This window comes from Delphinapterus leucas, chromosome 7 (assembly GCF_059928025.1).
Source record: "Delphinapterus leucas isolate spDelLeu-1000000601 "Yukka" chromosome 7, BTC_Dleu_Yukka2, whole genome shotgun sequence".
Lineage (NCBI taxonomy): Eukaryota > Metazoa > Chordata > Mammalia > Artiodactyla > Monodontidae > Delphinapterus > Delphinapterus leucas.
The window spans coordinates 103983158-103995742 of NC_143135.1; the positions used below are offsets into that span (position 1 = coordinate 103983158).

At 45.4% G+C, this 12585-nt stretch overlaps 1 protein-coding gene across 13 annotated transcripts in view; it reads right to left on the bottom strand.

The window, feature by feature from the left end:
• Nucleotides 1–442: 442 nt before the first annotated feature.
• Nucleotides 443–12585, bottom strand: part of ARHGAP32 (Rho GTPase activating protein 32) — a 269441-nt gene continuing 257298 nt past the window's right edge. For all 13 annotated transcript variants that reach the window (XM_022556264.3, XM_089915809.1, XM_089915808.1 and 10 more), the window contains 3 exons: nt 10913–11788; nt 9253–10226; nt 443–7992 (listed from right to left, as the gene is read on the bottom strand). In XM_022556264.3, the coding sequence (XP_022411972.1) occupies nt 5740–7992; nt 9253–10226; nt 10913–11788 (4103 nt within the window). In that variant the 3' untranslated portion in view covers nt 443–5739. The remainder of the gene's footprint in view (nt 7993–9252; nt 10227–10912; nt 11789–12585) is intronic.

Here is a 12585-nt window from a genome sequence, read left to right on the forward strand (position 1 = left end):
GCCCAGTTTGAAACATGAACAAGTGGCTGAGAATTCTCAGGGTGTTTTGCAAAATGTTTTTAGGAGATTTAAAGAAAAAGGGCACTAATTGAATGACTTGATAACAGCTGAAGCTGTATGTGCCTGGCACTCCTTTCTCTCTTCCCACTGGAGTTCATGGTGGAGCTGGATGTCTTCTGTGGGCCAGCATTCCTCTATGGGGAGTTATTCACATGGAAAATGCCGGTCTGTCTAATCATGTAGCTTTCTCACAAAATGTCAAATGCAGGGAGAACTCTTAAAGAGTTTTTGTTTTATTCTCCCTTCTAAGCATCTCATATAATCATCTCACCTTCTGAAACTCGGCTATCCAAGCACCTTGTTAGGAGAAAAGAATCAGAGGCTCCAAGTAATGAAAAACAGATGACACGAAGTCCCAATCTTTCAGGGCCCCAGTTCAGAATTTGTTTTGCTCACCAGTTTGACAAGCTTATTTATTTTGAATGGTTATTTAGAGGAAGTTTTACAGGTACCACGTAGACAGCAGCAGGCAGTGACAGCAGAAAGAAAAGGAGGATATAGGAAATTAAAAAAAAAAACAACTGCAAGAACATAATAGGACAGTGGTGGTAGAGCATTTGGTATAGAAGCGAACACTTTTTATCTCAGTGTGTCCCAACAGTATCACTATCTTGTGGTATAGTGATCCATAGATGTAAATGGTGAATCATTAGGTATACTGACAGCAAAGTTTGTGGTTTGAAATATATTCTGGAAATACTTTAATTAAAATATTTAAAATAAAAATTAAACCTCACAATTTTCTTTTTAAGAGGTACACTCTCAATTATGTGAGAAACATAGCAACTAAAATGTCTTATTTCAGGTGGATGCAGGTGCCCCAAGTTTTAATGTTAACAGGGAGTATCACTTTAAAGCGTGCCTTTTCCCACAGGACCATGAATGACTAAAATCCCAAACACCACCAATGTATTCTTCACTGATTCCTCAGTGACAAATAAATATACATTTTTAAGAGGTAGGTACTGTATTTTCATCAGTATGAAGGAAATTTGGTAATGAAATACTTGGTATTGAGAATTGCAGAAAATTAAGTAGAAGACCCAGTGGCGATGTCATACATGTCTTTAATCCCATCTGAGCAGTTTCCGTGGGAACACATGTTCAGGCTGGGAGTGTTTATTGAAAGCAGATGTTATATCTTGCTTCCGGTCTGGAGTGTGGTACACAGATATATAAAAGATGGCTGGCACGCCAGGGTCATCTGTACTAAACGGGCAACTTCCCTTTTACTGGCAAAAAGGGACAGGCCCTAATATTTTAGGATGAAGAATAATTTGTAATTTATCATTCCTAGTAGGAAAACTAGGATTCCAATAGCTTAATATTGAAGTGTTTTGTTTTTTTTCCTTCACAAAGTCCTGGTTGATATGAAGTATTTCTTTTGAGAAGAACGTTGGCACAGGAAGGCGTCTGGACCCCCATCAGGCAGGTGGGTTACTGGCAGCAGCTGTCACATCTGAATGCTTTATCTTTATCCACAAACCACCTGGCCACAGGTGACTGCGTGTAGGAGTTGATTCTTTTCTGGTCATTTCACTCTGCAAAGTACACAGGATGTCCAAGATGCTGTGTGGGAATCTTTAGAAATATGGTTGTTATTCAGAGCCCCCTTCTGGGGAACCCTAAGAAGCCAATTCAGCCTCCTGGAAACCGCAAGCTTGGGAGCCAGGCGGCAGGCCAGTGCACAGATGCCTGAGGGCAGCCCTACGTGCAGCAAGCCTGCCCAGACCCTCCAGTGCAGGACGAGGTTTCTGCAGTTCTGAAGGTACCATCTTACCTGGTGAAAATTCGGCCAGGCAACATACTGTGACAGATAAAAACAGGAGACATTAAATCGCTTCCCTCAAATAAAATAATATTCCTTTTGGTATAATAGTCTGTGTCATACAAATGCTAATCTTTTGGTCTGAACACCCCCAATTACCCCATCTATTTTGTTATAATTCATATTAGGTTAAAAAGGAAACACATACACAAGGAAGTCTGTTTTAACCTGAAATAATTTTGTTGATATCTGAATTGCTTTCAGTGGGACATTTGCTTTAAACCACAAGGTATCTCCATCTGGGTTATCAGAGTACAAAATCCCTTCTCTCCCCCCACCCCCATCCAAAACAAACAAAGAAACAAACAAATAAAACCCCAAACCCACAACTCAGCTTCAAATAACTTTTGAAGAAATGAGACTCTAAATATTTACATATGGGTCAAGAAATAAATCACAAACTATTTACAAAAATACACAAGCTTATATGCATTAACAATTTACACCAGTTCACAAAAATATTAAAACATAAAAAAACACTATATAAATTAAAGTTAAGAACTCAGAAGTATGATCTAAGACTTCCTAGGATGCTTCTCTCATGCAGGTGATGGTTGAAAAATCAGATTTTGCTACCTTGGAATCTAAACTGTAAAACAACCATTTTTATTCTTTGAACACTAACAGCACTAATCGAAAAAGGAAAAAAGACCCTCTGTGCACACTGACATTAGCTTGCACACAGTTAAAATATACCATTCCTGACATTTCCGTCACACACAGTACTACAAATCACATGCCTCTAACCATTTGGAATTAACTTTCTGACATCCTTTTGCTTTCATTATTACTTCTTACACACACTGCTCAGACGATACTTTGCCAACATATTGAATGGGTGACTGACAGGGCTGGGAACAGATATATGGACTTTGCAGGCTCCTTTTTTAAACTAAAGGGCAAATTTCCAATTTACACCGTATGTGTCTACTGCTGCTTCAGATGTGGTGATAGCCTATTCTTCTATCCCCACTCACATTAATGGTCCCTCTTCTTTACAGGATTAGTCCTAGAATATTTCAACCTGACCCTTTTAGAAAAGGCTTTGCCATTATAAAAATGTGCAGGCCCTATCCTGAGACCATCCCCAGGGACTTGCATGTTTGGAAGGAAACTGACTACAGGAAGCGATAAGGCTCAGATGAAATTTACTGAAAGAAGATGGCATCTCCGGGGCTGTTAGCAAAGTCTCTGGCCAGACATCCAGGGAATATTTATTTCAATCAAACAAAGCTGTGGTATCAGAATTTTGCCAAAAAGTATAAAATCTGGAGACATGGCTGTGAAAATACCAACAGAATTAAATTCTGGGTTTAATGCATACGGCAGGTCCATATTCTCATCGTAATATGCTCCGTGTCAACACAGTTACTCAGTCTGTGCAGTCACACACGAGGTGAATTATACTGAGGTAACCGGATCACAGTGACCTGCCGTCTACCCACAATATGAGAAAGGGAAGGATACTGGCAAAGTCCTTCAAATAACTGAACCCAGAGTTAAGGCTGTACCTACACCAAGTGCAGCAACTGTAGATTTTACCTAAAGTTTGTGTTTCACACTTACACCAGGAATTTGAGTCGTTATTCTGTATTCAAAATATTAACCTGACATTTCTAAACCCATAGCACTTTAATAAAGTAACCCCCTTCAAGAATTAACCTTAGTATTTATAAAATAGACCTTCGTTTCAGGAGTAAATAATGTGTGTGACAAACCCACAAATGTTAAAACTGGACACCTTCAGCCACATCCTTCTAGGCTCTCAGTTCCTAAAGCCATCTGTATCCCCGGGTCACACCAGCTCCGCTTCCTAGTCTCCCTGCTGTTGGTGAGAGCTTACAGGGCTTGTATTATCTCAAGGGGACAATGGATTGCCTACTGACAAAAAGATGGCTGTGGCTGAAAAAATATTAGTGCCGCATATTCACCGAAGAGCCAATACCTGCACAGAGCTCTTGATGTGTGTGTGTGCTAAATGGAAGTATCCTATCAGGTTCCCTAACACTGTGACTATATACCAGGTGCGTCTGCACTTTTCATCTAGAGGTCTGAATTTCTGCAGACCTTTTCCATAATTTTAGGATTTCTACCATGATCTTCGTTGAATCTCTCTGATCAATTCTGGGGGAACGAAAGAAAACCTTACAGCATATTTCCACATATAGATAAATGTGTTGCTCTTAAAACTTTATTTTTTTTCTAAATATAAACCCTTAAAATGCAATCACATGATATTTTAGATTAAAAAAAACTGGCATGAATCCTAATCTTTATACAATTTCACAGCAATAATAGCAGCATGAATTTAGCCTCTTAAAAGATTTTTCTTTGCTCTAAATAAAAGTTAATTCCAAGTTTTAAAAAGCCAGAGCAGCAACCATCCAGTAAATGGAATGAAATTCTCCTAGTATCTTCTACAAACTGAGCATTTAAAACATGTGAATGTATAAAAATCAAGTATTATAAAGAGCTATGGAATGACATGACAATCTCAACTCGTTTTATAAATACAGGACTGCCTTCTAGTCTGGCATACGTGGTGAGGTGGGTTGAGAAAATGGAATGCAACTTTCAAAAGAAAGCCCTGGGTATGAACATGTTTAACATGTCTCCAGCGTTGTAAGGACTATACCTGAAATGCTGGTGTGGATGGCAATTACAGTAAGACTGTGATCGCACGAGGACAGAGGGAAGAAACAGTACGTTCATTCCTCAGGGTGTAAACGGTCACTGCCCAGAATTCCAGCAGGTGAAACGGGCTGTGCTAAGTGGTTATTGCAGGAACGCTCAGTTTACTAACAGATAACCTGTAGCTACTTTAAGAATTCCCAGGACACCTGGTTTAAAAAACAAATTAACATGTAAATTTGTAATCATGATAAATTATGTGTTTATCCAGTCAAACCATGCATTTTTTTTAAAATGAAAAACAAAAGTTGCTTTAGGAAAACAAATGGTGTGAAATATTTCACTAGGATCACAATTTACCAAATATTACTGAGAATAAAAAAAAAGAACTGAAGGCAGGCAGCAGCAGCTTAGAACCACTGATGTCGTTTTCTGGTACTAACAAAGGTCACTGACTTCCAGCTAAGAAGGTTCTTTAATTCTAGCTTACAAATCCCTCTGCAGTGAGAGGCGTCTGCCCGCTGCGCTGCGAGGAGCAGCTATGGAAGGGTGTGACAAGCACAGTTCAGCCTGGATCTAAGTGGTCTGACATTTTGTGATGGTTATTAAATACTTAAAGTCTTAATTCCTTTTTTTTTGTTATAATTTTCTAAATGTCCAATAGACTTATGTGAAGGATCAAGGAGAAGTTTTTCTCCACTCTAATATAACACACAGCCCCTTCTAAGACAGGGGGAATGAAGTTAGAAAAACAGGTATCCCTCTAGGCAAGACATGGCTACTGGGAAAGCAAGTGGGAACAGACAGGACACACAAAGACCTTCAGGGAAGTGGGCATCAGGCTCTGAAGGACACAGAATATGCTAGGAAGGACGAAGTCAAACTCAAATTCAGTTAAAGGCAGTCCTCAGGCTCTTACAAATCAGCCCTTATATATGGCAAGTATGGTCTGTAACAAATTTCTTTATGAGATTTTCAACACAGTGCTGTACAATCTTTCAGATCTTTAAATGACAAAAATGACAGTTTGTAGATGGAAGAGGTGGTGATGAAGCAGGGAAGGGGGAAAAAGATGGTGATTTATTTTTCTTCTTAATTTTTAAATGTGGTCGGGGGTTCTGTAGCTTTTTTTTTTTTTTTTTTTTTTTTTTTGGTTACTGAAAAAAATAGAACAGTCCACTGTCCAGCAGAGGCTGCTTCAACTCTATTGCTCCCGGGGCTCATTCCGCATGGACCTGTGTCTCAGAATGCTGCAAGGACAGCTCTGTGGGCAGGAAGGCGCCCTGCCCCAGAGCTGTAGCATATGTTCTGTTCTGTGGGTGGGGAAAGCTGGGGGGCACATACGTGCCCATCGCCGCTGCTCCGAAGCCTCCTCGCTGGTGCTGGGGCGGGGAGTGGTAGCCCTCCAGGTTATCGTACTGGGGCCCGACAGTCCCACTGCCCTGGCGCCTGCCGTGTGTTTGGTACTGGTACAGCACGCCGGGGTCCCTCTCCACGTTCTGGGTATGGTGGAGCTTCAGGCTGTGACTCCTCTCTGGCTTAGGGGGTGGGACTGCTGACTGCGCGAGGAGTTCCCCCTCCTTGCAGCAGTCTCTGGAGTGTTTCTCTGGGGCTGCAATCTGCCTAGCCCGAGGCCTCTCCAGCTCCTTGGGGAGCCTCACCTCTTTGTGGTTCAGTCTTAGAGACTCCTGCCCTGATGGAATATATTTCCCTCCAGAGTTATGGTAGCTGACTGTCTCAGAAGTGTCCGGAATCCCTTTGGGCCCATAATCTAACTGGCCGGCTCCCTGTAGGTAAGGTGGCCCGTTTTTTGATTCACACAATTGCCTATGGCTTGCTTCCTGATGTGCCCTGTGCTCAGGGAGACTACAACCCATGTCATGCAGCTTCCTGTTCCTGAGGCTACTTTGCTTCTGAGGGAGGGTCGGCTTCTCTGACTGCCCACTGCCGTGTCCTCCATGGTGGTGGGCTCTGTCGAACTCCGGCTCCAGATGCTTCCTATAGAGGCGGTCATCTCCCTCGGGACTGAGGGCCTTGGCTGGGTGCCGCCCCTCCTTTCCTTCTGCCACCGAGAGAAGTCCAGTTTTCCCAGGATCTGATTTACTCCGCAGGTGGATGACATAGATCCCACCCAAGTCATCTTGCACCACGGGGGTCATGTTGTCATACTGGGACATAACAGGCCCTTTCACCTTCTGCCGCGCACGGCTCTCCCTCCGGATGGACTGCAGGCGGTATTTTTCCATGTCCTCAAAATCCCATGAGGTGTAAGTGTGCTTTACCTCGGCGACTGGAGGCATGTTGACTACACTGTGGTCATTAGCAGAGAACGAGCCAGTCACATTGGCCCGGGGACGTGAAGGCAAAGCAGCGTAGCCGTACATGTTCTTTCCTTGCAGCCTAGGATTGTAGAAAGCAAAGTCGCGGTTGGGCAGGCGGTGAAGGGGCCTCAGCTGCACTGTGCTGTAGGCATCCACGTCACACAGGGCCCCGTCTGGGCTGTAATAGGGACCAGAACTGGAATAGGGGCTGTAGCGGTAGTGCACCCGTCCATTCTCAAAGTAAGGCTGGAGTTGAGTCACGTGATAATCTGAGCGGGCCTGGGAGGACTGATATGGCTTATACTGGTACAGGGGTCTTGGGCAGTAGGCTGGTTCATCATCTGGGGGCACCTCTGTCCTCGAAATGGGGACAGAGCGAATCATGGACGACGGAGGGGTGTGGAGAGACTGCACCCTGCGGATGGTGGGGTACAGGGGCATTTCTTCGGAGTAACAACTGCCCCTAACGGAGGAGCTCAGGGAGGACACGTATTCGGCCCGGCCGCATGGCTTCGGGTGGTGTCCAGACACGTTTCTTCCCGGGGCCACGTACGTGTTGTAACGAGGACCCATGGAGGCTGGCGGCTCTGATCTGGAGCCGTATGCTTGGTGCTGCTCCACTTTGCCGTGATGAGGGGGGACGCTCTGGGGGCGGTGCTGGCAGCTTGGAGTCATACTGAAATGCAAACAGTTTTCTGGACCAAAGGGATCAGTGGTGACATCAGGCCTAGCAAAGGTGGAATACGCAGTTTTCTGAGAGGCATGCTTGGCTTGTGGGACAAGGACTGGTAAAGGCAAAACGTCCTCCACGGAGGCTGAGGAAGTCGTGACAAAGGTGTGGTGCCCAGAGCTGCTGGACGTGTCTGGGCAGCTGGAGTGGATGGCAGCAGCGATTTTATTCTCCATGGTCCTGGTGGGGGGCCCCGGGGTAGGGAAGCCACAGGAGGAGTGCACGGGGATGGGCTCACCGCGCAGGTGCAGTGGGGGGGCCCTGGCACCTTCCCGCACCTTTTCGGGAAGGCTGGGCTGGGGAGCGGGCGCAGAGGCGGGACACTGCGCGGCGGCCCCACCGTCGCCGGCCAGGACAGGCGTGGGGTCACCCAGGGCTCTGGGTTCAGGCGGCCTCTCTGGAGCCAGAACTACTCCTTGAACCTATTGAAAGATGATAACAGTGTGAGTTTGTCTTTTCTGCTCCCCTCTATGGAATCAAACGCTATTAAACTCACAAGTTGAGGCCATTGGGGCAGCAGCTTGAAATTTCCCAAGCTGTGCGGATACACTGCACAGGACAGAGACCGACCTGTCCCCACTGCCACGGAAAGAAGGCCTGTGTGGCCATCTGGTGTAGCAGCCATCCCATCTTTGGAGAGCTGTTCTCATTTATGATAGTTTTCAACGTGAGATGAGGTGGCCCATGACACTGTCTTACTGTGCAGACCAAACAGAAGTTTAGCCAAATAACCACCAGGCTTAAAAACATACACCCTGTCTATCTATGCAGCTCAGTCTCAACACCAAGAACATTCTGTTAAACAAGAAGCATTGGTTCTATCTGGAGAGGTTTTTAAAGTGACTCACGGCTGCCCAGTGGACAGTTTTTAGCCCCCAGTCCAGGGAAGGACAGAAAGGGACTCGTCTAGGTGGCATCCAACAGTCCCTGTCTCTCCCTCCCTCCTTGTGCTCCAGCTGGTCTGTGGCAGCAGAAGCCAAACGTGGTCCTCACTGCAGGGCTGCAAACATGCTCCCCTTGAGAAGCAGCCACTAGAAAGAGCATCCCGCACAGAAGACTAGATATGAAGTCCTTTTAGTTCAAGGTGACGACAAAAACCCTTATCATTCTGCGTGTAACATTCTCTCATCAAAACAGGTGCTTAACTATAGAACAATCTGCTGGTTAATGCTGAGAAAATAACAAGTCCTAAGACACTGTCATCTCTGATATTGCTAAAAAGTCTGTAAGGCAGAAAGTCTTTCAAGTGTCCTGAGAATACAGCGCTTTGGTAGTGCAGATGTGAGTAACTGGCAGAGGTGGTTGGACGACTTGCCCAGAGCCACAATGGATCAGTGATGGAGCCGGGAAAACCCTGCAACCCTGACACCTAAGGCCCAGCTTGACTCGTTTGTTCACAATCTCTTCGTATCTCTATGAAGAAACTACCTACATGCTTAGGAACTAGAGGGAGCAGGTATCGTTAAACTAGAGCCATCGAGTAACCACTCCTTTTTCAGAGGAAAACCAGCATCACAATAAAGGCAGATCCCAACCTCAACCGGGAAATGTTTCATGGAAACCTGCCACAGGACTTAAAGGCAGATGTCAGATCTCACTCAAGGTAACAACACACCCTGCTGGAGAGTGACATACCTTCGGAAAAATACACATTTCATCTCACTGACTTCCCCCCTTCTTACCTTGTGGGCGTTGTTTAGTCCTATACTGGCTGCGGCTTGTACCTGCCCCAGGACTGGGAGCTGCTCTGAGGGTCTCTGGGAAGGAGGCGGGGGGAGGGGACGATTAGTTCTGTGACCGCGCTGGAGGGTGGCAGCGGTGAACCCGGCTGTGCTGGGCTGTTCGACCACATCCCAGTTGGCTTCCCTGGCGCTCAAGTCAGCTGCTGCTGGAGCAGTGGTCATGTAGGCCACGGGGACTGTGCTGGTATTCTCTTCAGGGGACCCAGGAGGAGGGTAGATTTTGTCCCTAGGCAAATTAGAAGGTGCGGGAGCTCTGTCTGCAAGTTCTGAAGGGTGAAGGGGCTTATCCACACTTGCACCAAGATAAGAAGGAGGCTGGTCTCCACTGTAGAAACGAAGCTGATCCTGGCCCACAAAGGAGACAGTCGGCATACTGGTCTTCACAGACTGGTCTTCAGCGAAACTTATGTGAACATCAGACTCAGAATCTATTAAGGGAACTGAAGTGACTCTGGCCTTTTCTGGGTCCCCAGATAAATAGATTCGAGGCGGCTGATCGCCTGGTATGTCTGCTGGGTGTCGATGCTCCCCAGATTCAGTGGCGCTGGAATGGGTATAAACCCCAGTAGCTGCCGTATCCGGTGCTGGCTGGTCACAGTTTCCGGAGGCCTTGGTCTGGAGGTGGAACTGCTCAGCTGGCCTATCGGTTTGGAAATAGGCTTTATCTAAGGTAGCACTAGAGTAGGCAGTAGGCAGTTTCTCTTCAGTCGCAGCCACTGCTGTGTCTCCATAATGTGTACAAGCAGCCTGGGAAGCGCCCGGTCTCTTCAATGACTGGGTCGAGGCTTGCTGTGCAGACTCAGCTAAGGCCAGCGCCAACAGGCGGGCAGCATTTTTCGGAGGCGGTGGTGGTGGGATAAGAGAGACTGAACTTACAGGAACGGAATCCTGAGGGGGGTCATGGGTATCTGCTCCTGGTGGGAAATTGGGAAAAAAAATGAAAGTGAAAAGGTAGCTTGTGTTATCCTATACGGAAAGCCAAACACTCCCCATTTCATCACTAAAAAAATGGGTGCCTTCCATATTTCAAAATGGCAATCCACGATCTTCTATCCCACATGCAAATGCTGCAGAAAACACATCTGGTTCAGAAGGAAAACTAAAACAAAAGAGTGTTTAAGATTGCAATCTCCTCTTGGATTGCTACAGAGATGGGGGTGAAGCAGGTCCCTCACCTGGCTCAGAAAAGATTGCTTAAAAAACAAGCTTCAAGTGCTTGCAGATTGTCATTAAGAATAGTTTTTATATTTGACGGTGTAGGCTGGCTGGTTAACTTGTAAGGCTATAATTTAGGTATTTTATCAGAAGAGAAAACAGAATCAAGAGCTACGAAGTTGTGCAAAAATTATCCAGGAATTCTGACTGTCCAAGGAGATAAGGGGACTTTATGAAGGTTTGAAGCAGGACCACTGGCCCTTTGGGGGATTTTCTGTTTGACTGATTTTAATTTAGGGCTTTGAGCCATCAGCACCACCTAGAAAAACATTCTGTTTGATTAAAGGCTAGCTGTGGAGTAAATTTCTCTTAAAAGGCACAGTTGGCACACGGGATTGAAGATCCCTCTTAGCTTAAAGAAAGAATGGAGGAAAACAAATGGTACCTGTCTGAGTCTGTCCAGAAGGTACAGCCTTACTCTGACTGCTTGAGGCAGGCTCCTCCTTCCCTGGCGGGTCTGCGTCTGCAGCAGCCACCTGGTCCAGGGGCTGGACTTCAGACTCACACCCTTCCTGGGCCTCTCTCTCGTTTGCTTTTATCTTTACTACCTGGGTGGGGGATCTATTTATGACATCACTTTCTTCGCCACTTTTGTTCCAAGCTGGAGAAGGTGCATTCTGGGCTGCTGTGTTTGCGACGGTACCGATGACTTCCGACACCCGAGCGGGAAGGGTCACTGAAATTGGCTCAGATATGTTCAGAGAGGGGGATTTGCTTAATTTCCGTCCAATCTTTGGAGAGAAAGCATAGACGACCTTTTCAGTGAACGAGGCTGGCTTAGATGGTTTCTCTTCAGTTGGGCTCAAGTCCAGGGTAAAGAATGGACTCAGTTTCTCCTGAAGAGGTGAGACAGGTTCAGAACTTGCAGTGCTTCCTGGAGTCTGAGACTGGCTACCACCTGCTTCTGTGTCCTTTCTGTTGGTACCCTGTTTATCCTTGGAGTATCCCAATGAGTCTAAAAAGGAAGCCCCACTCTCCAGACATTCTGATTCGGCCTTAGGAGGACTGCACTGAAATGACATCGGATCAAAATCCAGGCTGGCTACCCCGATGTCTGGTGGGCTCAGATCAACATCCTCAGCTGAATGAGGAGACACGAGAGCCGGAATGTGCAGCAGCCCTACTTCCTCCTCACTTCCATTGTTGTGAGGCAGATTATCGTAGGAATTACAGCGGTTCCCCAGCATCTCTCCATTAAAAGAGGCACTCAGGGCATCGCTGCTAGATCTGGGTCTTCTGGGTCGGAACAGCTTGGAATCACCTGGTAAAAATGGATACAATATCAGAGTATGAATGTCATAGGATACACGGTGCCGTGAGAAATCATCTACTCAGTACAGCAGAAACATACCATGTAGAGTAAGAAAACATAATTGTCTCTTGGGGCACACAGATGGAACTCCCAAAGCAAATGCTAAGTAACAAACACATCTGATACAATCAGAGGAAGAATGCATTTGATGGTTTCAACAGGAAAAAGGACTCAAAACTCTTAGATTCTATTACTAGCCCAACACTGACTCTTGTGACTTTGCCCAAGTTTTTCATTTCTTTTTGTCTGATTTTATCACTGACCTCACACATGATTTGTGAGGTAGAACTAACCACTTTAAATGGTACTTTGGATATACAATAGCAAAAAGGGTTTTCTGTTTGTTTTTCTGAGGAAAAATCCTCATACCCAAATTACTACAAAATTGAACTTCTCAAAAAAAAAAAAAAGTGTTTACATATATTTAGTAAAGGATTCCTTTCAAATACTTAAAAATAGTATTTTTTTTCTTTAACAAGAACAGGCTTTAAGTTTCTCAAGGAGAGGCCTTAAGAGTGGTAGAGTATTACCTGATTTTATGATACTGCTAAACGTCTAACTGGTAAAAGAAGTCCTCTATCTCGTTATTCTATTACAATGATTAGGATTGCCATAGTGAAAATGTACTATAAAGAGGCACTGTCTTAACACAAACACATCCGCTAATGTGCTGACCACTTATAAAATTAATCCCTACTCAAATACTATTTGCTGCTTAAATCAAGCACCTACCCAGCCCACTGCAT